Source organism: Eretmochelys imbricata, chromosome 6 (genome assembly GCF_965152235.1).
Source record: "Eretmochelys imbricata isolate rEreImb1 chromosome 6, rEreImb1.hap1, whole genome shotgun sequence".
NCBI classification, from domain to species: domain Eukaryota; kingdom Metazoa; phylum Chordata; order Testudines; family Cheloniidae; genus Eretmochelys; species Eretmochelys imbricata.
Window position 1 is genome coordinate 56,782,747 of NC_135577.1, and position 26,848 is coordinate 56,809,594.

Genomic DNA, 26,848 nt, shown 5'->3' on the forward strand with positions numbered 1-26,848 from the left:
ACTGCTGTGCACATTCCTTATTCAGCTTAAAATAAAAATGTTGATGATTAAATGGTCACTTCAGGCATCCTTGTGAAAGTTAATATTGGGGTTCATATATCCTTGATGTATTTATATGCTGATTCATTCTCCCTTTAAATGCTCCCAGCTCCTATTGAAGGGCATTGTTGCAGAAGGAGAGGCATAACTGAAGGCATGTTCAGAGTTCAATTTTGCCTCCAGTACCAATTGGAAAGTCTAGTCAGCCTATTGGTTTATAGTATACCTTGGCTCTTGGATTGTTACAGTTGTTACAGTCATGTGTTTTCTTACAGAATTCTTCTTCCTGGGTGCTGTATAATATGGCCTCATTTTATTGGCGAATAAAGAATGAGCCATATCAGGTAGTGGAGTGTGCCATGCGGGCTCTCCACTTCTCCTCAAGGTGAGAGCAGCTGATACAGGTTCCTTTTCCAGTCTGCTTTCTATTTATCCTAAACAGTATACAGTTTTTTAGTTACTGAAAATTGTATCCTAAGAAAATAGGTGATAGAGTCTACTGAATAGAGACTGCCATTCAGAGTTTCACTATTAAGCAGCTACAGTTTTAAATAGCTCTTAAGAGGGTGAAATAGCCAGGAGGTAAAGACTGAAAATTTTATTCAATTTATGTTAGACTTTCACTTCAGTAATCCACAAACCTGACAATACCAAAAGAATGACAATCTTGCTGCTTTTTAGTAGGAATTTATTGGCCAAATTCTGTAGAGAAGGTATGAAATGTGCTGCAGAATAGTTGGTACAATGAGATGTGAACGTAACCAACACTAAGCTACTTGTGTCAAGGCACATCTTGTAATGGAGTCTTGTCAGATTGGGAACACAGGAACAACGGTGGCTGTTGCAATTTTAGGGCTCTGGTAGCATCCCTGGAGATGGTCTAGTCTGGTGGGAAGGGTTATTCTCTGGCTACTAAATCTGTGATCGTCCCCCTAGATGAATGAGTAGCGATCTGCTGTATCAGGAGAGTGCACAGTGATCAGGAAAGTGCCACCAACAATATTAATATCCATTCAAAGCCACTCTTCAAACATCAATTTTCAAAATCCAGTGACATTCCAGGAAAACACCATTTAGAAAAGGTTGGCCTGGGGCAACAGTACAAGTGAGGGTAGACACTACCTATAAGGTGAATTAATTGAAACTGAAAACTGATGACTCAGAGTAGTTGCAATATATGGTATTTTGTAATTAAGCTCAGTGCTCTTATAACTTATGCTACATGGTTGGCACTGAAGAAACCTCTGCTGTGCCATTGGGGTGGCTGCATAGCTGAATAGTGGTGGCTTTCTTTAGAGGTTATAAACCCACTTTTGATTTCATTCTCTCAACCACAATTTGAGGTTGGCTATAGGTGGCAGCAGTTCAAAGCTGTGCTTCAATCTTAGTATATTCTAGTAAACAATACTTTCTAGTTTTCTGAAACTTGCAAGATGGCACTTCAGCAAATTTTGTAAATACCTTGATGAGACAAATCCTGCTTGCTCACTGTGACTTATGATGTGACTTTTGGAATGATAAAGGAGAAAGAGGATGATCTTATAGTTTAGACGCTGGTCTGGGATGTAGAAGATCTAGGTTCAGTTTCTGGCTCTGCCATGAAATCATGTTCTTGATGCAAGTCATTGAATGCCTTCCTTGTCGGTTACTCATCAGCAAAATGTGGATAATACCTCACAGAGATGTTATAATGATAAATCCATAAATATTTTAGGGTGTGCACAGATACTATTGTGAAGAGATTCAGTAATGTACCTAGTTTTATTTTAAATGTGTGTTGCTCTATGATTCTGTACTGCTAAATGAAGCTTGAGTAGTTTGTCTATACACACTGTATGAGAAATAAAGGTTACATGTACATTTGATTGTAAAGTACACAGATGGAGTATTAAAAATGAAAAACAGTACAACGTTTTCATAAACATAATGCCATCCATCCAAATGACACCTTGGCTGGAACAATCCAATATTAAGTTAGTTCCCCTGACTGAGTAATGAGTAGTTTTTCCACAAACAATCTAGAAGCTGAACATACTTTTAGAATATATTTTGGCAAGATCAGTAGTTCTCAAACAGGGGCACATATACCCTAGGGGTATGCATAGATCTTCCAGGGAGTACATGAAGTCATCTAGATATTTGCCTACTTTTACAACAGGCTACATAAAATGCACTAGGGAAGTCATTACAAAGTTTCATACAGACAATGACTTGTTTATACATTTCAGTGTATAGTATATGGAAAAGTAAGTACAATATTTATATTCCAATTGATGTAATTTATAATTATGTGGAAAAATGAGGAAGCAAGCAAATTTTTGGTAATAGAGTGATGTGACACTTGTTTGTATTTTTATGTCTGATCTTGTAAACAAGTAGTTTTAAGTGATGTGAAACTTGCGGGTATGCAAGACAAATCAGACTCCTGAAAGGGATAGGGTAGTCTGGAAGGGTTGAGAGCCACTGGGCTAGATCATGCAATTAAGGCTTCAAGTCAGCACTGCATACTTGCAATGTTTACTAGCTGCTGTTAGTTTTGGAAAGTCCTTGTAACGTGTGCCTGGAAAGCAAACAAGAAACATGAATAAAGAAACTCATTATCAGACATCTTTTTAATATTATTTTTTTCCTTTTTTCTCTAGGCACAGTAAAGATATTGCCCTGGTAAACTTGGCAAATGTTCTACACAGGGCTCATTTCTCAGCAGATGCAGCCATCGTGGTCCATGCAGCTCTGGATTACAGTGACTTCTTTACCAGCTATTACACTTTGGGAAATATATACGCAGTAAATAAGATTTTTATTTTCCAAGAATTACAGAAAACCAGATGGTATAATTTAATCTCTTTGGCTACAGTTGCAGCACTTTTAAAATACAGCGCAATGATTAAATGATCCTGCAATAAATTTCACACATTGTTCAAGCTTGATGTTTAAGAGGTCTGAATCCAACCAACTTCGCAGAGAAATTAATCTTTCAACTAACAAAGAAAAGCTTATATCTGCTGTTGAAAACACCTCTTAGAGCAAAACCAGTCTTGTAGCTGATTTACCCAACAACATGGTTCTAATTTCAGAAGAGATTGGCTGCTGATTAAAACAAATCAATATTAAATTGAAGTAAAAAACTGATCTTTATTAATCACTGGAAGTGTTTCATTAAATGTTACTGAACAGTGGCTAACTTTCTCTCTCTTTCAATCATTCTTCAGATGCTTGGGGAGTACAACCACTCAGTCCTGTGTTATGATCATGCTTTACAGGCCAAACCAGGGTTTGAGCAAGCTGTAAAAAGGAAGCACGCTGTCCTTTGTCAGCAAAAACTTGAGCAGAAACTGGAAGCTCAGCATAGGTAACTAAGACATGCATCCTCTGAAAAGCCTAATAAAAATTCATATGCAAGAGGTCTCATTCTCAATGTTCTGTTCCTGTGATTATTGCTCACCATTGTGGTAAAACGATGATATGTTTTAACTTACAACAGTTTACAACTATTGCATAATCATAAATACAAATATTGTAAGCAACCAAAAGTTTCATATGAATGTGAAACGACAGATGGCTGTTTAAAACAATTCAGCATAAACTTTCCTGGTGTCAAATTTTAAGATCACTTCAGCGAACACTAAATGAGTTGAAGGAATATCAAAAACAGCATGACCATTACCTGAGACAACAGGAGATCTTAGAGAAGCACAAGCTGATCCAAGAAGAGCAAATCCTGAGGAACATCATCCATGAGACGCAGATGGCAAAAGAGGCACAACTAGGTACAAATTTTGTAATGAGCACTGAATGTAACGAGTAAGAGTTAGTCACTTTCAGTCACAGCGTAATGCAGTGAAACAATTCACTCCCATATTGGGTTATGATGCTCTTAGGTGGCCATTTCATTTTGCTTTTGAAAAAGTTGTGTGTGACATGTTCTCCAATCAGTCCATGGGTCCTTGTCTGGCAAAGGCAAAAATCTATAAAACACGCTTAGTTTCAGGAAAAGGGAGCATGTTTTGTTGTTCTTAGGGGCCCTGAGCTAGTACAGCCCATGTTGATTAGCTTATGGAGGAACTGTAGTCCATCATAGCTAGAAATGGAAATGCTGAAATGTTGAGGCCTTTGAATAATGGAGGCTAGGAAATTGTGCAGGAAAACATCTGACAAAAAACCCATCCCTCCTACTTAATACTAAACTATATTTGAATTTTGTTAGATAAATTATTCTAAGGACTTATCTACATAACAAGTTAATGCTGGGTGTGAAGCCAGGGTGTGAATCTGCAGTGCACTAGCTTGCCAAGCACTAACTCACCATGTGGACTTTACTACAGCACACAAAGTTCTGTAGTGCATTTTGATGTACTCAGATTTCAACTACAGAACTTTTAGTGCACATGTAGTAGGGTGTTTGCAGCAAGGCAAGGTACTCTGTCTATACCTGGCACTAATTTGCTGGGTAGATAAGCCCTAAGCTATAGGTTCTAGAGTTGAGGGAATTCCGAGTAAATCTAGGACACTCAATGTACTACAAGAACAAACTTTTGGAACATAATGTCCTTTCTTCTGTGAATTCGTAGTTAAAGGATTAAATCTATCCTACATCTCCAGTATCTGAGCAACCATTCAGTTTTCTCAGCAGCACTCTTGTGCCTATCTGGAAAAGACTGACTGCCAAAAAGGCTGAATGAAGTGCAAAAGTACTGTAGGAAAATGAGTAGGGAATACAGAATTCGGTATGTCAAATCCCAAACTCCATGCAAACTGTACTGCAGGGAGTGTAGTCAAATGTCATGTAGTCCTTTACACAAATATTAGTTTAGCTATCTTCTTTCAAAGATGGAGTTCTCCTTTAATACCAGTCAACAAGATATCCGAGTCTAGTTGCAAGCTAATGTGCTGGTTTTGGTCAGCTGAGAAACCCTCTGCTCTTTCACAGCAATGAACTTTTGTTAATGTTTGTGCTCCATAGGGAACCATCAGATATGTCGGCTTGGCAACCAACAGCACAGCTTGCACTGCCAGTGGGACCAGCCTGTTCGCTATCACCGTGGGGACATTTTTGAAAATGTGGAATATGTTCAGGTTTGTCTGTGAATTAGCACCACTACTAGTCACTCAAGCAACACAAGTCCTTGGGGCATAAGATGTCCATAATTGCTACCACACAATCCTTTTTTTAAAAAAAAAATATATATATATAAAAGAGTAAAAGGCACATTCTGCTCGTGTAACTTTCCTGTGACCCTTTTGCTAATAGTGGGAGAACCGAAAATAACTCTGGATTTTGGCAGCCCAATGCCTGTTGTTTAAAGATTTTGTTTCGTTGCATAGGGAGGGAGCAAAATGAGGGCTCTTCTCAACTATCTTTTTGGGAGGAAAATGTTCTGGAGTGTTTTGTGAAACCCCAACATTGCCCTGGATTTTCAATCACTCTTTTTTTTCCTCTGTATAGAATGCCCTCTTTCTATTAAGTACAGGCATCAGATGATTTGAGAAGGAGTGTAGTTGTCGTACATGAATATGCTAAATGTCCTGTAGCTAGGGGTGTGCCTCTGGAGATGTGAAGCATCCATTTCCAAATCTAGTTTCCTTGAAGGACACAGCAAACGTACACTAGGTAACTAATGTACATAAAGAGACACATGCCTTTAAGGAATCGGTTTTCTCTTTGGATCCACATATAGTACTTCCCATAGAATAATGTACCCCACTATGACAGCTGAAGAAGTGTGTGTATTGTGGCAGAGCTCCGACCTTGTCCCCGTGGGTCCCGCGCTTCCAGGCAGTTTATGCTAGCTTTAGAGGCTCACTGCAACCCTCCACGTAGCCCTTCTCTCTCTAGAGCCAAGGATACAGTCTACTGTGCCCTTTTCATCATAAGCCAGCAATGGAGGTTAGTGAGAGAATTCCCACAGTCTCTGTTGCTCCTACAGCCTTCTGCCAAAGCAGTTTAGCCTCCTGTCCTGACAGGGGCCTGTTTTCCCCTCCCAGGAGGTGTTTCTGTAGTGGTGGAAACTACACCCTCTACTCCGGGTTCTGGTCCAGGGACCCTTATGGTAGCAGCTGTTGGCAGCCAACCTTTCACTGCCAGAGTTGCTACATTTCCCTGGGCCACTTCTACACAGCTCTCCTGCTTCTCCCTTCTTCACCCTTACCCATGACTTGAGGGTGTCTTCATTAACCAGCCCTTCAGCCACACTTCCTCTCCTCTAGCTCTCTCTGCCCGACTGGAGTGAGCCCTTTTATATTATCAAAGGGGCCTTAATTAGAGTTAGGTGGTCACATTAGCTTAATGGCCTCACCTGACTCTTTGCAGGTTAATTGGAGTCAGGTGTTCTCATTAGCCTGGCGCAGCCCCTGCTCTAGTCAGTCAGGAAACAGAAAACTGTTAAGGCGGTATATCTACCTTCTGCTACTCTGCTGTAGCCCTGGTGGGCCAGCCTATATTCCACCTTGGTCCCGAGGCCCGCTGGGGATATCCATTGGCGGCTCCTTCACGGGACCGTGAGCACGGGCATGTACTTGGCGCGGTTCACCCCAATCCCGGACACCTGCCCCTTTTGCGGTGTGAGGGAAACCCTGGCGCACGTCTGTCTGGAGTGCGCCAGGCTGCAGCCCCTATTCCGGCTCCTCACGAATATTTTGTTAAGGTTTTGGTTGCACTTTTCCCCTCACCTCCTTATCTATGCACTCCCTGTCCGTGGCCACACTAAGTCGTGGGACCTCCTGGTCAACCTCCTCCTGGCCCTGGCTAAAGTGGCCATCTATAAAACCAGGGTGAGGAGGTTGGCCGATGGAGTCTTCTGTGACTGTGGGGCCTGTTTCCGATCCTCTGTCCGTTCACGCCTCCGGGCAGAGTTCCTCTGGGCGGCGTCCACTGACTCCTTGACACCTTTGAGGAGCAGTGGGTGCTGTCCAGGTTCTCTGCTCGGTGTCCCCATCCGGTTCTCTTCATTTGACCTTTTGACCGCACTCCTGTCCCTGTTGTTCATTAGTTGTCCCCCGTAATTATTTGGTTTTCCAGGTCCTGTGGACCCCCACTTAGGCTGGGGCGGGGGGTGGATCCTTTAGCAGTAAGCCCGCCCACTTCCTGGATCCCAATAGGGCTACTTTGCTGTACCCAACTGGCCTGGGTCTATCACAGTATATATAAATAATTGTTGGTTTTTACTTTATATACGCTTTTACAAATTATTTAAGATGGATAGCGATACTTCCCTCTTTCTTGATATTTTCAGTCAGTTCATCTTGATGAACATCATTCTAAAAACTTTTGTAACATAATGAGATTTAAAGAGGAGGGAATCAGCATTATACTTCCGAATATTTTATGTGGCTAAGAGTGTGAGTGATAACGTGAGTTCTGCCCCTCTGACAATGACTCTCAATACTAAGAGAGTTGCTGCTGCTGTTCTAGTAGTTTAAAATGCCAGCTTTTATGCGTTGGGTTTGATAGTGCCTGAAGAAAGGGCGAAACACTCTGCAAAAGTAGATATCATATTTGTATTTGTAAAAAGTTTGGAAAGCCTGATATTAATAAAAAGGGTTTCACAATATCTCTTTAAAAAACAATAAAACAGTATTTTGCTTTGATCTGCATTTTCTCCTGATATGTTTGAAACCCTAATATTGTGCTAGTGCAAGAGGACCAGAAATGACTCATACATTAACGAGTCTAGTTTTGCTGCCAAAGCTAAGGGAATTGCAAGAAGTAAACAACCTGCATAAGTGATGAAAAGCAAATCTAACTTACAAAATTCAGTGTTAGTAGTTCATTACCTTGAAAGGAAATACTGTCTAAAAATAGTGATAATGTCCCTGTCATTTTCTTCTTTATCGACAGTTTGGAGAAGACTCATCGAGATCCAGTATGACATCCGTGAATTTGGATCTCCACGCAAACCACAGCGATCTCAGCCACGCTTTGCAGTCTTCTCCTGTTGCCCATTCTATTGTTTCACTATGGGGCCTAGAATCGGATGCCTACAGGGTGAGCAAAGCGTATGAGCTCACTCTTTTATACAGGGCTATCATGAAAGATTGTGTACTCCTTTCGTAAAAGTTTATTCTAAAGCAGCAGTGTCCAACCACTCATATGTAGCAGGACTTATGTGCCTGGTACTCCTGAGTTCTCCTTCATTGTCTCAGGTAAGCTGCTCTGCTGAGCACTAGTGGACCACTACTTCTGCCTGTCTCCCATTCATTTTTGTGTGAACTCTACCACACAATGTGGATTTGGGTTGCTCCTCATGACTGCAGAATTGGGCTTTAGAGCCCAAACCTCCATTCATGGTAGAGCAGCACAATTTACTAAAAATAGAAAGCACTGTGCTGATGCAACCGAAATCTTGGCTTGATAAATTGGGACAATTTCCAGAAAAGACAAGAAACCATTATCTTAAGGGAAGAGCTTGGGTTTTTTTTTCTTTTTTGTCATCCTACTGTATTCCTGAGGTATTCTTATCATTTAGTTAATGAAAACGTTAACAAGATTGATTAATTATTTCTCAATAGTTTAAGGATTTTTTTTCTTTGCATTTAGGATAAACAGCATATTCTTTGGCCTAAAAGATCAGACTGTGTAAAATCCTTTCCAACAATCCCGAACCCAGAGGAACTGCCAACCTATTTCCTGCCTCCAGAAAACAGAGGATTCGGGCAAGTGTTGATTAATCATAAAGTGAATTTCCCATTGTATTGTACAATCTGGTTGTACTGATGTGGCCTCATTATGAGAATCTGGGGTCACTGACCAACTGGTGTATTATTCTTTTAAAGTGGCTGGGTCTCCCTCTGGCTGGAGAAGATGATGTGTCAATCTTTGATTGTAGCAGGCAGCAATTGTATTCTCTTGGAGGCCCTCTTTCTTCCCACTCCACAAAAGGAGTCACATCCATCTAATGCTCTGTCCACACTACAGCTATAACCAAGTCAGGAAACCATTTGCAAAATGACTGTCCCCTTACCTGGATTTAAGATGGTTAAAATGTAGTATGGACAGGACCAGCCATATGCCACTCAGCTGTTTGTGTGTTTACATCCCACCATTTGAAACATGAACTCGTGTCTTCTCGGTTCTTTTCACTGTCAGAGTCCAATCGATCCTGAGTAGCCCAGGAGAGGCCCATGTGCATGGAGAGGCCCAGCTGCCAGATTGTTCGTCTATTATTGATGTCCGTAACAATGAAACTCTGTACATGTTGGTCAAAGAACTAGATGGTCATCTGGAGCTGAAATTTAAAATTCCGGATGATCATGCGAGACAAGTAAGAGGCACTGTTTTCATAAGTAACCTTTTCATTCTGAGTGTCTTCCTTTTACGGCCTTAGAGCTAAGGTCTTCAGGATTTGACAGATTCTCATAACAAAAAGATAGGCCTGATTTTGCAAGGTGCTCAGTACTTCCATAGGCTTCCCCTTGCTGGGAAGTGTAAGTTCTTAATATCTGGCATGAGGTCCCATGACATGGCCTCTTTAAACACCTATCAAAAGTGTGTAGACAAAAAATGATAGTTAATCTAGAAAGTACTGTCGTCTTCTAAAACCTCTGAAGACCACATGAAAACTGTTCATTGGCTTTACCACCTCATTGGCACAGGAGAGACACCCGCTTTTACCTGTCTTTCGTTATTGCTTACTGTCCTTTGGTTGCTTTAATTGGTCTTGAGACTCTTCCCCTCCCCCAGACCACCAACAGTGCATCTGTAGGGATCACTTTTCAGCTACAGTACAAAGAAGGGGTTTAGGAAATTTTAGGGTCGTGAGACTTGAGCAAGCCAGATAGTTTTTACAGGATATAGCTGTGTTTGAGAGAGAACTTTAAAATCTTCCACCCTATTTTTCTGTTAAATGCTTTTTCGTGTTCAGATCTTGCATTCGCGTATCAACAATCAAACTATTACAGAGGAGCAAATAGGAGCATTCATCTATCATGCTATAAAGAAGGTAAGTCAAGAATTGTAGTTCAAAGTAAATTTGAGAATACTTGTTTATCTATGAGGTGTCATAACTAGACTCATGTTGTTCAGTGGCACACTATTTACAATTTGCCTTGCCTGGTGGATATAGCAGAGCTGAAATTTTTAACTTCTTTCGATCTAGGTTCCACAAAGAACCACAAATGTTCAGAGAAGCATCCCTTTCACTCAGCTTACTCAGTGGACCCTATTATAGCTTTCTTCCTACGTAAGAACACTAGTGGAGTGAGTGAATTTCATTCCTGTAAAAATTTGCAAGATATTGAGCAAGGGAATACAATGCCATTTCCTGAATCAAACAATAAATACACCTGGAACGAACATGATGTTCGCCAACCAATAGACATTGCTTTTCTTATGTTATATTCCTTTCCCCCACCCTTTGTCTGGCTTGTCTGTTTAGACTGGTAACTCTTCAGGGCAGAGACTGTCTTAAGTCTTTGCACAGCACTTAGCAAAATGGGACCCTGATCGTGAGTAGGGCCTTTGAGTGCTACCACAATACAAATAGTAAATGTCAGGATGGAGAAAAACTTTTGGAGAAATCATATTCAGTCTTAACAGATGTCAAATTCACTCTGTTGACATGCTGCCTTTCGTGTATAACCACGTTGTCAAAGCCTAAATATAATATGTGGAGTTTTTGGTCATCTTTTCATTGACCATAAGAAGGAGTACAGATCTGAGTGGTACTCATATTCTTGTGCACATAACAATTCTTTGCAGGCTTAATGTCTTTACCTTCTGAGTTTTCTTAAGTGGCCATCCGAATGCATAGTTTTTTTTTTTTCCTTGGTAATACTCAGTTATTTCATGGCTTTAGTGCTGAAAAAGTTTCTCCAATAAACAACTTCTTAACCAGTTAGAGCATGTCATGAGCACGTTCTTGTCATGCTTATGTGCACAAATTGCAGAGGACAGGAGGCATTTTCAGAGCAGAAGTTCAGCAGTAAGCATCATGGTCTTCCTGGGGAAAGACTAAATCTGTCTGCAAACAGGTTTGAATGTTTAAATTAATGACAGCCTTATGTTGAAAAAATAGGATTAAAGCCTTTGCAATACCCTTATAAGCAATGCCATTGCTAACTCTTACACAGCATTTATTAATTATTACTGTAGCAGGTAGAAGTCTTAATTATGGACCAGTACCCTATGTGTGTTAGTCACTGTACAAATAGAACAAAAAGACAGTCACTGCCCCCAGAGAGCTTACAAATGAAGTACATAATACTTGGATACATAGAGACAGGCCAACGTGGAGATTACAGTGAAACAATATTGGTTAGAATGATAGGCAGCATGTCGCTTGTTCCTCACAACGTGAAGGGAGAGGAAGGAATTGTGCACAAAACCCTACAACTGTTTCATTGAAAATGATTTTATTTAAGTTAGGGTGTCTCTTACAGTTAGTAAAAAATCAGCTAAGAAAGCAGTAGTAAATCTGAAAATCACTGCTTCTCCTACCAAGTGCTGGGAGGAGGAACCATAATTTACAACTAGAAATACAAAAATGTCTCCCACCCCTAAAAACTGAAATACAAAAGTCTTTCTAGAATTCTGAAGGTTCTAGACAATAATAGCTATGACTACAGTTTTACAGAGTAAAACAATTACTCCAAGCCCTGCATATAGACCATTGCATTTAGCACTGTATTTTTTTGTGTTTCAGTATAGGGCCTAAGAATGCACCCCTGACAGATCTGCATGCATGCGTGACATTATTCAGTGAGTGGTCTCATCAATAAGACTTACTCACACAAGTAACATTACACATGTGTAAATTGTTGCAGGATTGAAGCATTAGATTTGTCCTACAATTACAGATTACCCAAAAAACATTGGAAAACGGATTTGATAGCATATTAAACTATCCATTATATCCTGTAATGCAAATAAAACCTTTTAGTATGAGGCTATTGATTCAAAAATACTGCAGAAATACCATTATCTACGAAATGTACTTCTCTCTGAAAACTTTTACCCACTATGGTTATAAGAAACACCTAAGATTGCTACAGCTGAAAGAGAGAGAGTATTTGTTTTACATATTTTGTTGTGCATTTGACACAACTCTACGTAGTTTCATTGTTCCTTCTCTAAAGAATGAATTAGTCTGTTTCATGTAACTGTAGGTCAAGGGACAGCTAAGAATAATTAGAAATCTGATTGATTGTACGTTTTATCCCTCTGCCCCACCATGTTTACTACTTTAAGTTGTGAGCATTTTGGATCAGTGACTATCTTGCTATATGTTTAGACAGTTGCCCAGCACATTGTGGGCGCTACCCAAAATACAAATGGATAGATAATTATTTAAAATAGGAAAATATTATTCTAAAACCTCAAATTGGTAGAGGGACTTGAATCAGATATAGGAACTGGAATCACCTTCAACTACTTTTTGAAACTGACTACTTCTCAAATGGATGGTATCCTTTTATGTGTACATGTGGCAATGTGGTTCTTGCACCCTGGAATGGCAAAGGGCTAAGAATCATTGATTCCTGTGGCCAGGCGGGATTGTCATATGTATGCATTAAAGGACTTTGTGGAAATCATTCAGGACAATCCCATAAATCAAGGTTGCTAGCTGAATGCTTTTGCTGAGCAACAGGTGCTACTAAATTAACATTAGTTCATCTACCCTGCACCTGTGACATTCAAATGGTAAGCTAAGTACCCTCAGCCAAGGTAGAATAAATTGTATCCAGTTCAAAAAGCAATACACTGAGTTGCTTATGTTGGAGAGAGTCTATGGTAAGCGATTGAAATTTCCTGAAATGTTGTGACTTTTTTTCAGCCAAGGGATCCTTTATGGCTTATGCTTAATGAGGCTGGACTCTACTGGCGTGCTGTTGGAAATAGCACCTTTGCTGTCTCATGCTTGCGAAAAGCATTGAACTTAGCTCCACATGAGTATCAGGATATCCCTTTAGTCAATCTAGCTAACCTTTTGCTTCATTATGGTCTTCATCTGGATGCCAGCAGGCTCCTGGTAAAAGCTGTGGCCATCAATAATTCTGAGGTAAGGATTGTTTTTGTATTAATTTAGTAATCAACAACAAAAGTCTTCCTGGAACATTGCTTCATTAATTCCCATCCCCAAGATTTGTTCTCATATATGTAATTCTTCAGGCATCTCATTTGGAACGTGTTCATTTAAGTTGCTGCTTCATGTTTGATAAGATCAGGAAATTAAAGTGCCAGATAACACTGGATGCTTAAAGTATCAGTGTCTGGAAGAATAAATAGCTTTAAATATGGACAATAAATTAGGTTGCTTCTGGACACCAGAATTCCAACCAGCTGGCTGTGTTTTTGGATTCAAATCCTGGCATCACTGATATCTAAAATGGAGATTCTTTATGTTAACATTTAATCCTTGTGTGTTGAAGGAAAGAGAAACCATTACATAAAATATGTTTAGATCAGGTTTGATAGGAGGTAAGCTATCCTTGAGAAGTTGCTTCTACCCAGCAGTTTTACTAAGGCTGGTTTTACATGAGGATAAATGTAGTCTTGTTGCTAAAGCACAGGACTGGGAGTCAAGAGATCAAAGTACTGTTCTAGCCCTGCCACTGACTCCTCGTGTAATATTACACAAGTAATTGATCTACTGTGGCTCAGTTTCCCCATTCCCTATTTCATAGTGCTGTTGTGAGGCTTAATTCATTCATGTTTGGAAGTGCTGTGAAGTTTTCTAATGGAAGATGTAAGAGAAATGAAAAGTATGAGACTGTATCCTCTCCTTTTGGAAACTGATGGTTGCAGAATTAGGTTTGGAAATCTACATGTGCGTCTACCTAAACGCTTACTGCACAACAAGCTGGGGTGTAAATCTACAGCGCTCCAGCATGCCATACATTAACTGCATGGACTCAGGTACTGTGCACCAAAAGTTCCCTACTGCGCATTCAAACAGTACGTCAATGCACACTAGAAAGCTTTTAGAGAACAACAACAGGGTTTTAGAGAACATGCAGACAGTTAGTGCTTGGCAGTACACCACGGCTTGCCGTACTGTGTTTGTGTAGCCATGGCCTGAATATTAGTCATCACTTAGCTGTGCCCAAGAGTTAATTTGGAATCTGCTGCCCCCTACATAATGGGTAGATAGATATAAAGATAAATAACATGCCTTTCAGAAATGTGGGGAGACAGTGCAAAACTGGATTACTGCAGATCAATAGGTGTTCCAAAAGAAGTAGTGTGCAAAAATAGTCTCTTGGCTATCTAGATATCCCTTCATAACACACACCCATCTCTGCTGCCTGGATGATTCCGTTGTTTTCTTGATTAATCTCATGCATTTTACGTTCCTTTCTTTGCATTTTTTTTTAATGCTGCTTGTGATATCTTGTGGGAATAGACTATTGCAAAAGCTGTTGTATCTTTGCAAATATTTTGATTAACTTTACTTCTCATTAACTATAAATATGCCTGGTACAAAGTTATGTTATATTTCTAAATTTTGTAAAATACCTTGTAGCCTGTAAATGATTTGAAGAAAATTTTCTTGGGGAAAACATTGGTATTCAATTCTCTTTTTAAATATAGTTAGACCATGTTTGCAACTTTTCTGCTTGTAATAAGAGATGTATATAACTACTGGATTGGCCAGAAAAAGTTGTGTAAGTCTTAAACAAAAACAACCCTAAGTGAAATGAGTTTGTCTCACTCCAGTTCCCCGGGGACAAGAGTCCAGATCACAATTCCTCCTTCCCCCATCATATTTGGGGCTGAGAATTGAGGCACTTCAGCAGTAGTATGGGAAGCTAATGGTTGCACAATTAGATTTGGTTGCTTCTGCCCATGCTGTCCCTTTTATTTGGACAAAGGACTTGAATCTCCAGGGTCGTCAGCCCCTCCCGCACTAAATTCACTTTAAAATAAGTTGGGAGGGCAAAACTAGAATCAGCTGCGTAGCATCGGGGTATTTTTAATAGAAGAGCTAGCAGCAATTTTGCAACCGTCTGAAAAGGAATCTAACCAGTTTAGATCGCAGATAAGTGTATGAAAAAAGAGGATCACAAGAAAGCAAGGGATGAATGATGAAATAATTGAATTAGGAAATTGGAGGGAGGGAGTGACAATACCCATGGTATTTAGAAACAGGTTGCACTGGCGGGAGTTTCTTCCAAAGGTTCTTCCAGTACCTTTGGCAAAACTCTACAGCAGTTCAAGACTGAGAGTATTGCAATCAAACTTGAGTGTGCCGTGCTATAGTGATGTCAGTTAATTTACCACAAAAGCCTTATATTAACAATGCTAACCAGACAGTGGATAGATTAGAGTTGGCATTTAAAGGGGATTCTCTGGTGTGTAAGGGAAAGATAATGTGAACAAGAAGGTATGATTAACAATAGGGCAGGATGATTTGGGGCTTGTCTGAATGAATGAGGTACAATGAATTACCAAAGGCACCCAAGAAGTAGTACCACCAAATGAAGGTATCAAACACATGATGGGAGGTCATAAGAAGAATCCAATAAACTGTCTGACTAAGGTTGGCTGGAGCATCAGACTGAACTCAAATTTGAATCAACTCTCTGGACATGAATTAGTATCTTGTGACTTAATTGCATCATCAGATTGTTAAAAGCACACACTCTTCTGAAGCATGTTTTTAATACTAGAAGCAAAAATTTTTGAAAGCCATAACTAGTCTTAAAAGTTCCATGACAAGGAGTATCATTTAGTGGAGGACATTGGCTGCTCTGTTGCGTGAGCGTGGTCATTATTCTGGTCACAGGGTTAGATGCAGCACTTAATTTCTCTGCATAAACCATAAAGATGCTTTTGAAAACAAAGTGTAATGCTTCATTGTGTGCCAGGACTTAAATCACTGGATGATATCTAAAATGCATGTCGGTTAGTTTTGAAGAATCATTATAATGTCTTTTGTCTCTGATGCAAGAGATTGCTCTTGGATAGTCAAAGTTATGAGTAAGAGTGTCTGCTTACTACTGCAAAGAATTGAACAATGGGCTGAAAGACACAAATCCTAAGCTAGTGTGAAATTGGAGCTCTGAGTAATTTAATTATTTATTTTCTGGAGAACAATAAGCTTGGACTGGCAAAAGACTAGTTGGCCCTCCTGTCCCATATTAAATCTCATGTTACGTGATACCTTTTTGCTTTAGACTTCTTGGCTCCTCACTAAAAACTCCCCTAAAACATTTCACTTCACGTTCTTTGCTGCCATATGTAGAATGTGCCATGTTTAAGATGGGCTGTAAATAAGTGGTTTATGTTATACTTGTGGGTATATGTCAGATTTATGTATCATTTTAAAAACCTGAAATTCTAAGCACAGTCAGTATGTCCAACTAATTATTGGTTTTAAAACCCTTCTCGCTGATTTGGGAGTGTGGAGGGAATGAGACTTGGTCTATTGCAATAGCTTACCTTCGGTTTTGAACCCAAAACACATTTGTTGTGCTGATACAAGATTGCTTTTCTCTTTGCAGCCCCTGACTTTCTTGAGTTTAGGAAATGCCTATCTGGCTCTGAAAAATATCAGCAAAGCCTTGCAAGCCTTCAGGCATGCGCTGGATTTAACTACAAAGTGTCAGGAGTGTGAGAGCAGCCTGAAGTTGATCCGCTGTCTGCAGTTTTGTCCTTTTGTGTACAACATCACCTCTTCTGTATGCAGTGGTAAGCAGCTGCTGAAAAATGGCCAAAAAGTGACATAGAGTGCACTCTGCCTGTAAGGCTGTTTACTGGAGTTCAAGACCACTATATTCTTTCCCAAGAATCATTCCATTTTCCTCTGTTTATACTCCTCTCTCCCAGCAAGGACTAGCATTGAGGCACATCTCCTCTGGGAAAGAGAATAGTACTCCATTCAGAGCTAATTCAGGGCTACTTATGTTACTAGAGGGGCTGCCATTAAGTACAGAGCACATGCTGCCTTCACAGCAACCTAACCCCTCGTTTTCTATGTTATGTGGGTTGAATCCATGTCTCTCCATGTCATTTTACCACTACAACTAGTGTGTTACTCTTAGCCCCCTTATATACTCATTTAAGTTCTTCAGACAAGAATTGTGAGATCTTTCTTTTAAAGCTATAGGTTCTGGTAGGGACTATTGTCTATTATAGTTTTATTTTTTAATCCAGTACTTCCAGGCTTGAATAATAGATTTTAAATGGCGTTTACGTTTTAGAAATGCTCCATAATGCACTCTTACTACACTACATGATCATTTATTTGTTCATGCAGGACCTACAGTAAGTGTTCCTGGATTTCTAGTTCTTTTATTTAAAAAATAAATAAATAAAAAATCCACAGTGAGATGGGGGCTGAAAAAGACATGTTTTTAAAAAATCTGTCTGGAGACATGATGCTTTGTTGCCATTAATGGCTACTCTAAGATCCAAGGTACAACCTTGTGGAGAAGGTTCACTCAATTTCACTTGGCCTTTCATTGACTATTTCAGATGTCTTTTCTGTACTTGCTAATGGTTCATGTGCAGCTCCCAAGCTATCCTGAAGACCGTTTATGAATGTATTTGGCAGTCCCTTTTCTGTGAAACCGTCATCAAGGGACACTTCTGGATGATTTTACTCAGTATTTAAATGAAAGCCTCACATGATGAGATAAATGTGTTTGATTTTAATATTACTAGTATCTTCCCCTAAGTTCCTGAAAATGTATGGGAACAAATCTCTTCAATTCCAGATGCTAATTCAGAGAACACATTAAATGTATACCAAGAAATATGTTAGCTGCTGATTGATGTGAATGCCACACAACATAGGTGATCTTCCAAGACTCTGCCACCAGAGTAATATTATTTCCTGATGCATTTAAACATTTTCATTTCATTATTTGGTGTGTAAAATTATTTGGCCTTTATAAATATATTTTAGTAGGTGGTATTACCACTCAAGTGTTAGGCTTCTCATTTACCTCCATTCCAAAATCCTCTTTCCTGAAGCTGACTTGGAAGGAGCTCTTAATTCTGGGCTACCATCCCTAAAGTATGTTAAAGAAGTCATTTCCCTAATGGTGTGTCAATTCAAAATGTTTTCCCTTGCAGTTTTCCCAGCCAGGATGGAACTTTACTGCAGCCTTTTGTGGGGCTTATAAAAATCTTCCTCTGTCTTTTTCAAATGATTTTATTGGGGTTGGTTGTTTACCTGAATCCCTAGAACCTTGTTGGACTGAAACCTGAACAAAAGCCAATCCTATTTTGAAATAGGAGGAGAAAGAGAAGACACCTTTTTAAATTACTCTATTTATTTAACGTGACGTGAGAGTCTCATGAACAGTGGCTCTGTCTGAAACTGCCTGTGCTTCTACAAGAGTTTTTCAGTCTCGCATTTCCTTGTACTTGCACCTTCTTGATCTCATCGTCCCCACATTTAAAAGTGTTCTCCAACAAATGTTAGTTGCTGCTGTTAGCATGGTTTCCATAACCAGGGCTTTTATTTTCTGTTCATGTTATAACATTGGGTTGTAGACCACTTTAGGAGACTTACATGGTTCTCAGGGGGTGGGAGGGCTGGGGACTTGTGCCCACACTGCTTGCGAAAACTATGCGAACAGTATGGCTTTTGCTAATGTGAGCATGTGTTAACAGCGCAGGAATGTTTAACTGGTGAGGTCCTTTAGGGAACCTGTAAGGCTTATATTCAAAAGGGAAGCTGAACATTTAACAGGTATATTAACTTCACTAATGCCAGAAATCAAGTTTCTAGGTGTCTTGCCATATATTTGTACTGTTTCCCTTTTTTTGTGCCTCTTCGTGTCATGCTACTCCTTTGTATTAGAGATTAGAGACATTAGAGATGGGAAAGACCATCTAGGTTATCTTATGCATCATTGGCTAATGCAGAACAATTAGAAGTATGAAACTGACACATGGTGTAAATGTCTTTGTTTTATCAAAATGTTTAAAATAAACTTACCAGTGTATTCAACCTTGATATTGATGAGTTTTCTGGTTTAAAACATGGGTTTAAACCAAAATCTAAAATCTTAAGAATGCAAAACTGGAAAAACAGACTTGTTTGTCTTTCATTTAGGGGAGAGAGAAGAAAGACGGTTCCAGGATGCTGAGAATGATTTGGGAATTTTTATTCATTGCACATTTAGGCTACATCTACACTACAGGCTGGGGTGTGATTCCCAGCTCATGTACACATACTCGTGCTAGCTTGGGGAGAGCTAGCATCATTATAAATAGTAGAGTAGCCTCACGAGTACAGACGGCATCCATGCTGAGTAGGCACACATGAGTTTGTACTCGGCATATCTAAGCTGTGCTGCTGCTGCCCATGCTACCATGGCTATGCTGTTTATAACTCATGCTAACTCTCATTGAGTATGTATGCAAGCTGGAAATTGCACCCCTATACCATGGTGTAGTTGTAGCCTCAGATGGACTGAAAAGGAAACTATACAGCAGTTCCTGGAAAGTGAAAGCCAAGACGGTCTGAGACCATCTTAAGCACGTACATACTGAGAGTGCACAGACAAATTGAGGTTTGCACACAGACACCTACATATGTGTACATGTGTTTTGGGTTGTTCCTTCCTATCTCAGGCCTGCACACAAGTGTTTGCACAACTTTGAAGAAATCACCATTTTTAGTGGTCAGATTTTAATTTCAATTCTAGCTTTTTGATGAGACAGGTTTATTGTGAGATTTAGTTAAGAATATAATTAGTGTGGGACAGGCACATATATCCCATGATTTAATTGCTGTTTAGTATTATACCATCTTATGAAATACAGTGAGCCATAAACTGCATAACAAAAGGACGAACACTGCATTACAAATATGTAAAACAACCCACAGTGTTCTAATCTAAAATCTGTTACGTCTTCAGGTATTTATGGAAACATATGAGAAGTACACAAGTAACTTGCTGAGAAATACATGAGTAATTTACTATGAGATGTACTTGCTGCCACTACTGCTGGCTTCATAGTAAATTGAAACACACCCTCCGTGATCAGATGCACACTGCATACCTATGTGCTACTTACTGAATCATACATTTTAGAAATGGGAAAAGGCCAGTCCTTCCACTGCCAATGCAGCACATTTTCAAGCATATGTTTGAATAATTTCAGCAGTGGGGATTCTGTTTGCCTTGGGGCACTCTTCCAGAGCCTAAATAAATTATTGCTAAAAATAGTCTCCTGATGCTCATCATGTTTTTTTCCCCTTTTTCAGTTTTGTCTCATTGTTCACACACACACACACACACACACACACACACACAGGGTCAATCAGCATAGTTTTCACACACACCCAATCCTTAATTTTGAAGCCCTTCACATATGTTGCCAGATATAAGAGCAGTCTTGCAGCATGTGCTATGCTTAAAACTCAGTACCTGTGAATTAAACTTTTGTATAATCCCCGACCTTTGATAAGCATTATTTAAAAGAACACTAGCAAAGTTTTCTGTGCTTCAGTTTACTGGAAGGTGTTCAAGTTGTATTATCCCTGTGCTCTGCCTGTCTGCTACGTTAGTGTGAATTGGGACAGGTAGCGAGGCACACAAGGTATTGAATTCTAGTTTGCTTTGATTCTGTGCATGCTTACAAGAAAGGAGCAAATGGGCTCTGGAGGAATTTGGGAAGCAGCATGGTGTAATGGTGTGAGCATGGGATTAGGAAATACACATTGCTGAACTGTAGTCATGGCTCTTGCACAGACTGTTTGTGAGGCTCATGTATCTTTTTTTCTGTTTTGGTTTCCATCTGTAAAATGAGGGTAACCCATCCCTACCTCTCAGGAGTGTTGAGACACTATATTAAAGTTTATATAGAAGTTTTGAAGGTGTGCTGTAGGAATGCTAAATTTTTATTGGATGCTCATTACTGCTAGATTACCCAGCCCACCTGAAAACAACCAGCGTCTGAGTAGCAGGCTTTGTTTTCCTGCCATCTTTGTTTTGCGGGGAGCTGACTGACATGTTGGAATCAGGGCACTTAGTGTCTGAAGCAGGTTAAATTTAATAGTCCTACTCTATCTCATTTTTATGTTTTAGTTTTCACCTTCCAGATCTAGGACAGTAACCCAGTACTGTTGAGGTTGGGTTATAAACACTGCAGGGGATTGGGGTAAATCAACAAAACAGTTTTCATTGTTTTTATCAAAAATGATTGATAAAAACCTAACCTTCCATGTCCCTATAAATATGCACAGTATGATATTAAACTGTTTTACTTTCAGATTTCTAGACAGGCAATGTCACTGCAGGAAATGTGTTTCTGTCAACAGGTGAAAATTGTGGACTCTTGTTGATGATGATTAGAGTCTTTAGGCACTGTCATTCTAGCATCTGAGTGCACTTGACATAATTTAGACCAACAGAAACACTTCCCACATTCCAAGGAAATTGGGGGAGTACCAACCAAGAGACTAACTGCCAAGGGTCCTACCTATACTGGCCCTTAATGGAAAGTGATGTGGGAGCTGAGGAGATGTTTAATTACTTGGTGATGGGTTATTAGAAGACTGACATGTCAAGTATTTCATATACATATTAAACATAATTGGAAGGACAGGTGGCACAACAGCTGTTTAAAGTCGTCTGAAAGGGTGTGCAAGTCACAGGATCAAAGAAATTGACATAAAGGAGTTAAAATGCAAACAGGAAACGTTGGTCAACTCCATAGCATCCCAAAAGCTGCTACTCAGGAGTTAGCCACTCCTGTCAACTATATTCTGCTGGTCCTGCTAGTGTAGCAAGCCGCAGATGTTCCGTCTGATAATGAAAGGAACTCTGTCCTGGATGTCACACGTTTTTTTAATTCCTGAGCAGCGGGGAGAGGTTAAAAACCTCATTTTAACATAAGAAGCGTCCTCTTTGAAAATTCTTTAACCCTTTTGGAAAGCAGTTGTCCTTACACTGCATAATGCCATAATCTGAGCACTCAGATATTGGGAAGAGCTGCTTGCCATAGTATTAGAGTAACTTGGAACTGCACTGGAGATTACAGTTGGGTCAGTTCTAAGGTGACTGCTGAAAAGAGGCAGCTGCTGTAGTATGGGAGCTTCCCATGCCCTATGCTCAAAAAAGCTGCTTTATTGCATATAATGCTAAACTATAGGCAGGGAAAACCCCTTTTATTTTTAAACAAAATATTATTGTCTCTGTGAATAATTGCACCCCTCTTTCTAATTATTTCCATTTGTATGATCTTCTGGCCTCAAGTTGTGTTGTCATTTTAAAAAGCAACCCGTTTTAAAAGGAAGATTGAAGCAACCCTCTAATAGTATATAGACTGCATACATTTTCTTCCATTTTGAAATCATCATTTGTTTTAATGTTTTAGACTTTCCAGTGTCTTTTTGGTCTTAAATTGTCTGACTTATACACCAGGTGGTTGTGCTATTATTAAATATTTAGCCTTTTTACTGGTCACAAAGTACAGGTGATGTTTGCTGTAAGCCTTTCAGCATACACTATGTTCATACCATCATGTACTATGAATGCAAATTTTTTTGCATGTAGGTGCCTGTTTTCCTAGGTAATATGCATTTCATCACATTCTGTGTGATGTTATGATGTGCATATTTTGCAACACAGGTTATATATTGAACAGCAGTTGTACACTTTTATTTTTAAGAGGATGCTTTGGTTTTGGTGCCCTCTTGTGGTCTGAATATCCTACACCATATGAAGTCAAAAGTTTAGATTCCTTCATCCACCTCCTTTTAAAATAAAGCATGGGGGAAAGTATCTGCTCCCTTTTTTTTTTTTTTTTTTTTTAAAAAAGTGCATTTTCTTTTGTTCTTTCTTTGCCTTTTCAAAGTGTAGACACTTGGGGTGCTTAGACCATAAGCCAAGTGACACTGGCTTCAAAGGAGAAACCTGAGTCTCAACATAACTTTTAGATAGGCACTATTCAAGCATCAGATGCCCATTTGGTTGGGGAGATAGGATAAAGAACTGAGAAATTAAATTACTTGCCTAAATTAACATTATAAGTCAGTAGCAGACTCATGAGTGGAACCCAGGAGTCAAACTCCCAGCAGCAGGCTGCAACCACTAGACTCTACTCCTAGTTCTGTAGAGTAATATTTCATCCACACAAAGTCAAAGCAAAAAGACTTTCAAGTGCTATACACTTCAAATAAAACTATGGTGTATTTATTACCTTTGCAACTAATTATGAAACATTTTTTGTGTTATCACCTATGGAAATATTTCATATGAAATTAATTAAATTAATAAATATGTGCAAGCATCTCTGTCCTTTACTTACCTAGGATTGGACCCTGGGATAGTCTATAGAGCATGATTAGCCTTGCAGTTCTAAATGGAAAGCTGCTAAAGGTATCCTTTCCACAAAGTTTGTCTTGGATATAGTCCGTAGACATTTGTGCTTATTGTATTGGCATCAACTGAGGTTTCCCTTGCTCAAGCTGCTTTAACTTGCTTTTTCTTCAAGACATTCTCATCTTTATCTAGAGGTGTCTGGTTTTGGTATTTTTTTAAGACAAACTCAGAATCTAATTTTGTTGTAGAGTTTTTTGTTCCAACTAGGAACTCATAAAATTTAAGGCCAGAATGGGCCATCATGATCATCTGGTCTGACCTCCAGCACATTACAGGGCACAGAATCTCACACATGCACTCCTGTAATAGAACTATAACCTCTGACCGAGTTACTGAAGTCCTCAGATTATGATTTGAAGACTTCAAGTTACAGAGAACCCATCATTTATACTAGATAAAAGCTGCAAGTGAAACACACGTTGACTAGGTTAGATTCTCAAGTGAGTATCTTCATCCAAATAAAGTTTATCCTATTTCTTAATGATTCCCTCCCTTATCCGCTGAATGGAGGATACTTGATCTCTTCTGAGTTTTTAGTATTTAGAGGTCATTGTTAGTATGTCCCTTGAATTCTGCATGCATTAGAGGGAGTAAGTTAGCCTGTTACATTCATTTCTTGCCCCCTACTGTGCGATTAGGTTTAACATCAATCAGGTCTTGAAAGTTAGTGTGGATTAAGGTAGGGTGTGAATTTAAAGCACAGTAGCTGTTCCTTATCAACTCCATGTCTGGACATTCTCATTCCAGAAACAGAGTGCCTTGTTCCTTTTCATTTAACCCACTTTTTTGTTCTGGTATAAAAATGTTTCCATGTGGATTTGCTATGGAACTTTGTGTAGACAAGCCCTCAGTTACTTCTATAGCAAGATAAACTCTCTGAAGCAAGGGTAGTTGGGGAGAGGGAATTACATTAGGATTTGTCTTGGAGATTTTGTTTGTAACAGAATTAAGAAACTCTAAATATCTACTGATGGCTACCCTTTGTGTTTCAAAGGCTTTGACAAGTATATATGTATTCTGTTGGCAAACAACTAAATAATGGCAATATTTTCCCTGTGAATTGAATTTTTTTTCTTACTGCTAACCCTGGGATCTGAAAGTCAAGCTGGATTCTTTCTGTCCTAAGCATTATCAGCAACAGAGACCTTGCAATTGCATTTCAGTTAACGGATCTGTTGCTTTGCAGATAGAATCAGGTCACCTTCTCTAAACTGCATTGGCTCTGCAATGCCAACAAGAGTGGTTCAAACTTATTCTAGTCAGTAAAGTGAACAAATATGCCTGATTCAATACACGGAGCAGATCTGTTGAATAAGAGTGGTACTTATTCCAGTTGTTTTCTCTTTAGAGGTAGACCCAGCAGTGATAGATGTCTAAAGTCTTTTGCAAATCCAAGGGAACTTATTCTGGTAGGGTCTATAGAAGTCTTTTAATTGAAAATATGGTCTTCTGGTCTTTCACTGATCCCCCAGTTCCAAGCTGCAGTCTCACCAGTCCCAAGGAGGGAGGTAACAGTTCCCTCCTCCCTTGCAGCTTCTTTCAATAATCATTCAAACCAAGAATTAATCATTTAAGAACCAAAATCTGCTTTGGTTTAGTTCCACATTCTAAGTAGCTAATCCATTGGATGTGTCTTCACCACATATAACTAGGAGACAGTTTTTTGTCAGAGAATTACTCTAGAAAACAAGATTCCTGCCTTTGTTGCCTTAATGTAGACTTTCCAGTACTCGCAGGACAAATTTGTGCCAGGGATGGCTGCTTGAATAAAGTCCTTCCCTGCAGACTTTCTTACTTGTCTAGTGGCTCTTTTTTGCAATAGATGTAAGCCAAGGTACAGTAGTTTCCAAACTTGCTTGCTCCCATGGAAAGTGAAAAGAGGTGCTAAGATTCTTCACAATAATTCCCTGTAACTCTTTTTTTCCAAAATAAAGCCAATTTTAGTATTTCCCTATCCATGTATACACCACATTTAAAAATCCTTTCATGTAGTGCTGGGCACAACACTGAGTTCTTAGCAACCTGAGTAATGCAGCAAGGTTCTGCAGGGAGGTTTAACAAAGTAGTTGTGGGTCATTTCCAAATTACTATGGTCTCTTGGGGAGCAGTTCATCTCTTTGAGTTTGATACTTTTAGACCAGATTAGACAATACTGTTCAGAGTAAAGAAGAGGCTAGAAAAGATTGGCTCCACCTCAGGGTGGTCCAGAACAGATCTGAGTTGTCTAGAGTCCAATTGGAATAGGAATATCTGCATCTACCATGAGGGGCCAAAACATGTCCTCAATAGCAACTTGCCAGGATCCTGAAGGTTGTACCTATTTTGCTTAAGCTGGAGATCTTTTTAACCTCAGAGCGTGGCCTGTGGAGATTGAAGGGCCCACCATGCAATGCTTTATGTTCAGGTTGTATCAGATCAGTATGCGGTGCTTTGAGCAATTGAGATGATGCAATGCATGCTGGCAGTGGCATCGGTAGTACTAGTATCACTGGGATATATGACCCTACTCAAGGGGAAGTTTTGAGCCCAGGCCTTGTCTAACTCCCATAACCATTTTTGACCCATGAGGTAGACTTTGGTGACCCATGGTTTATCTATTTTATTGGCTTGTTTTTCTTTTGCCTGATCCCGATTCTTGTTGTCTGTCTTGCACTGTTTTGAGTGCCCTCAAAAGCTCTAAAACTATAACCTAGTACAGCTACCAGTGACTGTGGAACTAGGACAATTGAAAGCTTCCCTATGGAAGGAAACGGATGTTCCTTGGGCCAGTATTTACGGGGGTGGAGGGGGCACCAAGTGGTCTTTCCAAGCATCCCACTACAAAATCCTTATCCTAGCTGTAGGAGGGAGCTTGGTACTGTTTTAACAATGGAGAAGAAATCCTCAATATTGGAGCCTAAAATAGTATGTCACTGGCAGTACATCAGCCTTATTTTGCTTTTACATGCTGTTCTTGTCAGCCTTCGCTTTCTGCAGGGATTCCTTGGCTGGGCTCTTGAGGAAGTTAATCCTACTTACTGTTCACTGTGCACTTGGAGCCAGGACATTGAGCTCAGTCAATTTCCCCTGCCTTTATTTGAGAGCAACGAGTCTTTCCTCCTTCATAGCCTTGTGTGAAAGGTGACCCATGTTGTCAGGCAAAATGCTGAACATGTGAGCTCTCATAGGCTGATAATGAGCATGCCTACCTGACCACCTGAGCCAGACCTGTTCTTGTGTTATTCCACATACATAGTGCCTCTGAACCTTGTGGTCTGTAGCCCAGAGGGAGACATTTATTTTCAGTGGCTCATGTCCCTCACTGTATTGCTTCTCTGGGCTGCCCCCTCTTAAATTCTTCCTCTGGCCAGGGATTCTTGCTTACTTAACAGCTAGAACCACGTCCTCCAGTCATATGGCAGTGAGTAAACATGGGCCAAATTGCTAAATCTAAGGACAAAATATTGAAAGTAAGACCTGTAGAATGAAAAGCAAATGAGAGAACAAATCTTCCACAGCTGCTTCAGTAATTTTACAAAAGCCTGAA

At 39.7% G+C, this 26,848-nt stretch overlaps 1 protein-coding gene across 7 annotated transcripts in view; it reads left to right on the top strand.

Annotated features, from left to right (window-relative positions):
* The window catches only part of TTC17 (tetratricopeptide repeat domain 17), an 83,181-nt gene that overhangs the window by 20,891 nt on the left and 35,442 nt on the right, over window positions 1–26,848 (top strand). For all 7 annotated transcript variants that reach the window (XR_013346340.1, XM_077818560.1, XM_077818561.1 and 4 more), the window contains 11 exons: window positions 315–424; window positions 2,682–2,826; window positions 3,252–3,391; window positions 3,649–3,809; window positions 5,003–5,115; window positions 7,877–8,023; window positions 8,576–8,691; window positions 9,125–9,299; window positions 9,900–9,977; window positions 12,810–13,034; window positions 16,480–16,666. Coding sequence is in view for 6 of the 7 variants with exons in the window: in XM_077818560.1 (XP_077674686.1) it covers window positions 315–424; window positions 2,682–2,826; window positions 3,252–3,391; window positions 3,649–3,809; window positions 5,003–5,115; window positions 7,877–8,023; window positions 8,576–8,691; window positions 9,125–9,299; window positions 9,900–9,977; window positions 12,810–13,034; window positions 16,480–16,666 (1,597 nt within the window). In the remaining variant the exon portion in view is untranslated. The remainder of the gene's footprint in view (window positions 1–314; window positions 425–2,681; window positions 2,827–3,251; window positions 3,392–3,648; window positions 3,810–5,002; window positions 5,116–7,876; window positions 8,024–8,575; window positions 8,692–9,124; window positions 9,300–9,899; window positions 9,978–12,809; window positions 13,035–16,479; window positions 16,667–26,848) is intronic.